Source organism: Echinococcus granulosus, assembly GCF_000524195.1.
Source record: "Echinococcus granulosus chromosome Unknown EG_S00277, whole genome shotgun sequence".
Classification (NCBI taxonomy): Eukaryota; Metazoa; Platyhelminthes; class Cestoda; order Cyclophyllidea; family Taeniidae; genus Echinococcus; species Echinococcus granulosus.
This window is the reverse complement of record NW_020170657.1, coordinates 1,245-6,209: the sequence shown is the minus strand read 5'-3', so window position 1 is coordinate 6,209 and position 4,965 is coordinate 1,245. Positions and strand designations below refer to the sequence as shown.

Here is a 4,965-nt window from a genome sequence, read left to right as displayed (position 1 = left end):
TATTGGTAGATGTCCTCACACACACACACACACCTAATGCATGCAAATCTCCCATTGGTAACAAGACTGGAAGTGGAAGAATATTTCAATTTTAATGCAATAGTAGTAGTGATGCGCGATGCCTCAGTAGTGCTAGCACCTTGGTGTTCGCTTTTTCTCAACAACTTTCCTCCTTCATTAATTGCTCAGTGCCCATGCACGCACCCATTAATCGCTACCGTCACACATTTGTGTCATATGCATCACGGAAGTCGAATTCGCATTTTTGTCACGTTTCCCTAATTCCCTCTTCATCCAAAGTCGAGCAGGTTGGGTTGAGGTCAAATTAGGTGACAAAGATAGCCTTTAGAGGCAACCAGAGCCAACCGTTTGCCAGTTGTCGTGTAAATTTGAATTTGTGTCTTTACGGGCAACACTAGCTGATTTGTGCAATTCCGATAAGTAGGCACCCAAATTTCATGGTGAAATAAACATGACAAACGTAATGAATGCGCATTATCCATATACACACAGTGTTCTGCCTCTATCCTTGGCATTCATAGGGAGGAATGAATGAATGTGGGTCATTGGATAGCATCTGTGGGTACCGAATTGGCGAAACATGCAAGAAGATGACATGGGATGACATCATGTCTTATCCCTATGTGGTAGAGTTAAATTCGACCATGCTAAAGTGAGTGGGTGGAAAAATTCCCCACACAGGTTCAACTAGACCATGTATGGAGGTGCTTTAGCAGCACAATGTCGCGTCAGCTTGGCACAGCGGTGTATGGGAGTGTGCTACCATGTGGCATGAAGGGACGCGTTTTCGCGTGGTTGTTGTGGCTCCCAAGTGGAGAGTGCGGGTAGGGTGGTGAGAGTGAATGAGACGCAGAACTTACTCTCAACCCTCTACGTGTCACCTCTACTGACTGCTCATAAGTAGGAAGCGCACATCCAGAGTGTTTTCAAAAACAATTTTTTTAATTGAGTCACACAAACTGTTAACGGCGGCGACGGCGAGTTCTCACCAAACCCACACTCCACCTACCCTCCTCAGCGAGCGAGCGTGCGCGCACCTTGTTGATGTGACTCATCCGCGCTAGTCAATGGACCAATAAGATGACCACGCTGCCCGCCGGTTGGCTGCTCGGTTAGGAGCGCAGAGCGCTGAGCTGCAAACAACTTTACCACCGATGGATGGATGGATGCGTGGATGGATGGGTGGTTGGATGAGTGGGCGGACGGGTGGGTGGATGGATGGATGGATGGATGGATGGATGTAGAGGCACAGAAGAAGAGTGAAACAAGAGGTGGAAGAGAATAGATGGCCAGTGGATTTATAAATGGGCAGATAGGTCGGTCGGTAGGTAGACGGCGACAGCAGGCGTGTAGAGAGGTAGACGAGAGTAGCGGGTACTCATGCAGACGACGTGTAAGTAAATTAGAAAGTACAATTCCAATGTTTTACAAGAATCGCAGTGTAATGGATGCACAATTGGAGGAATTACCTTGCCCACGTCCCACATGCGAAATGCAATCAGCAGGCGTGCTTGGGCATCTGCTACCACGAATGCACAAGCTAATTAACTAACAGGTTAAATGCAACCAAATTATTGTTAAAACTGCAGACACACGCGTCTACGGCCGCCTCATCCCAATGACTTTGCATCAGACAGAGACACCCACATTTGTCGCCCAATTGGCGTTACACGGTGTGTTTTCATTGTTCCACCAACCAAATTGCGCCACATTTACTACTCTGATGTGAGAATGATTCTTCCACCACCGCACGCCCCAGCACTTGCCTGCAATAGCCGAGCAGTGTACATTAGGGGCATGTGAAGCGCCCCACCCCACCCCACCGCTTTTCTGTGGTTACAACAGTTGACGCGGCAAATTCTACTGCAAAACATTTCTCCAGTCGGATGTGTAATTCATCATTCTGTAATGTTGAATTCATGTGTTATTGTGCCAATAAATGTGGAGGGCTGGCGAAAATGAAGTATGTTTACCCTCGCCACATCGCGCAAATCTTTTCATGCCTATAGCTGCATGGTATAATTTTTATTTCCCCCACTCCCACCCCCACCCCCACCCCCAGCTCCCCCACACTCAGCCTCCCACCCACTCGTACAAAACTCGTATGTCAAGCGGACACTTTACAGACTGGAGGCAATGGGACACGAATGAGAAATGGAAGGAATCAATGTCATGATTGCAGGCGTATTAGCTTCCGTCCAGCCGCTCACTTGTGACCGCAATCCTTGCACGTAGCAAAGTTTCCACCCAAAACAGTGGCTTCCATGTCAAATTGGCCAGTGAGGTGTCCTACAAAGTGCATAACACTTTTGCAATTTGTCAATCTACTTCATGCCTACTTAGAGGCACAACATTTACCCCTTCGGTGGGCAGCAATTCATACGCATACGTCACTTTGTGCATACAGTAGGCGTTTAAAAAATGGCTGCTACAAGAGAAATTGAATAAATTTAAGTTAGCACACTGACTGTTTTGTTCTTCCAAAGTGTTGGAACGATACACCTACTTAACATTATCAATCTGTTGCTGAATGTGACAAGCGATGTGTAATCCAGACACCGCTTATCAACTCCATGAAGGCGAGTCCACTGAGGAGCCGTGGGTTGTTCAACTGACGTCAGGGGAAGGCATTCAACGGTGATCTGCTGTTGCTCCAGTTGGCCTCCATCAACCACCACGCATCCATTGAAGTAGGCGATTCCTGGACGGGAGAGTGCCTCTAACATCGGGTTGAGCTCAATCCATCGCCATCCGCCCTCACCCGAGGGATCTTCTACCAACATTTCAGCACCATTCCATCCACCAACAACGACGATTCCGATGTGTGGGATATTTAAGGCCGAAGTACACTGACGCGCTGATGGCATATCTGGGAGTCGAGTGAACCTAAACTGGGTGACCTAGCTTCATCAAACCTACTCGCCGGTGGTGGTGTCCAATTTTTCGCAAGTAGGAACACATTCACCATTTGAGATGCCGCCAAAAATGAAGATTGATTCATTTCTCGCAGCAAAAGAATACCAACAGCGTTGCTGCCCTTTGAAGGGGAATTTGGTAATGCAGCGATTTCGGTAATCCACTGACCAAAAAGACTTTCTTCATTCCAATTATCAAGGGCATAATACTTGCCTAGAAGGTGGGGGAATAAAACCGCCTGCTCAATTTACTACTCAGTACAGTCGATACATTATGGCCTGGAACTTCAGCACTAAACGATTCGTCCGGTTGCAACTGTGGCGCAGACTTCAAAATCCACGCTCCTGCGGTTATTTCCATCCCGGTGATGATAAGCACCTCCCTAGACATTTGCAAAGAATCAGCACAGTGCGGGCGTGCAGAGCGCTATTAGGGTTGTTATGACAAAGGCAATTCCGCAGTGTCAGATCATGCAAATAGGAGAACTTATCGAATCGGCTACTGGGATTTGGAAGGAGTGGTCACGCTATTAGCAGAAATGATGTACGTACTTGCAACGTGGTGGATGACTAGAAAGCATCTTTGTAAATGCCTCCGCCCTTTCCGCCACATCACGCCCCTTGCGTTCTCCATACAGCCATTTAGAAAGCGCTTGTAACTTGGTTACCGCACTCACACCGCCCTGGCAAATCCTCTCCAGTAGCACGTCGAAGTGCTTACTTACTGTGATTCGCAGATCATTCAGTTTGCGCTGTTCCCGAAAGAGGCAAAACTTCTGCCTCACAGATGAGACTGCAGTCTCATCCAAGTAGCTCACCGTCTCCATCACTTGCTGAAGAGTTGTAGTGTAAGTGAGGGTGCGACGAAGTGCCTATTATGCTGAGCACAAAACGCGTGGGATTGGATGAAGAACGTCCACGAAGGTGTCGTGCGTTGCGTTGAGAGGTCATTGAGCAGCCACAGGCTTCAACGCGACTCCTCTACAATTGGTTGCTTTAAGCTCGATCTCCACGATTCACTTTACATTTTTCTGACTTAGCTTTTAGCCTTTTATCCACCTACCTGGCAGAGAATGCACCAGACATTCCTGTCCCTCATGAGCTTAGCATTATAGATGGAAATGGGAGAAGCAATTAGTACTGAATGCCACTGATTGGTGAGTGGTGTGAATGTTGTGCAAGTCTAGACTAGCACAAGATGCCCATTTGGACAGTCCATGTCCGCACCAGCTGTGAAGGCATCCCAAGTCTGCCAGACGTGTCGATTGTGCGCGAGATGATGGACGTACCGTGCCATGAAGGTTACTGGTGTGCTTCAAGTCACCATCCCCTTGAGGAATGTGTACTTCTACACTTCTTTATCTGAAATGGCTTTCAGTCTTGTGTTTAACCAAAGTAGATGAAAATAAGACTGCTTCATCCCTATCAACTCAGCTTCGGGTGAATTTAGCCTATTAGCCTGGACAGTCACTGATATTTAACCTCACGCCATCAACTTATGTGCAAGCCTTTGTAATTGCTCTGCTTGCCAATTCACTTCACTCACTTCTCTTCGAATTTTTTTATTTGCCCAATCCATCTCTGCAGAGGTTGGGGCGTTGCCTCCAACCTGACAGTGATGGTAAATGCAATCCACGTCGAAGTGATCCACTTGCGATGTGAGTGCGCTTACGGAGAATGTGAAATTCAATTAGCGCCACCCAACCGCTGGAGGAGTGTGGTGGCTGTTGCTCACCCACAAAGGGCGAGAAAGGCGACAGCCAAATGTCGACGCAAATGGAGAGAGTAATGAAATTAGAGTTGCGCAAATCCTGTGTGTGGGGTCTTATGCACCAGTGGGGCACTGAGCAATTAATGAAGGACGAAAGTTGTTGAGAAAAAGCGAACACCAAGGCGCTAGCACTACTGAGGCATCGCGCATCACTACTACTATTGCATTAAAATTGAAATATTCTTCCACTTCCAGTCTTGTTACCAATGGGAGATTTGCATGCATTAGGTGTGTGTGTGTGTGAGGACATCTACCAAT

General features: G+C 47.5%; 1 protein-coding gene across 1 annotated transcript; it reads right to left on the bottom strand. All coding sequences in view use genetic code 11, as the record gives it.

Moving 5' to 3' along the window:
* Positions 1-1,035: 1,035 nt before the first annotated feature.
* Positions 1,036-4,035, bottom strand: EGR_10825 (hypothetical protein; the record flags this gene model as incomplete). The annotated part of the gene is made up of 7 exons (XM_024500074.1): positions 1,036-1,398; positions 1,491-1,543; positions 2,528-2,890; positions 2,941-3,150; positions 3,189-3,319; positions 3,489-3,808; positions 4,000-4,035. 7 exons carry the CDS (start codon positions 4,033-4,035, stop codon positions 1,036-1,038), a joined length of 1,476 nt encoding a protein of 491 aa, XP_024345510.1.
* Between the last annotated feature and the right edge of the window lie 930 nt (positions 4,036-4,965).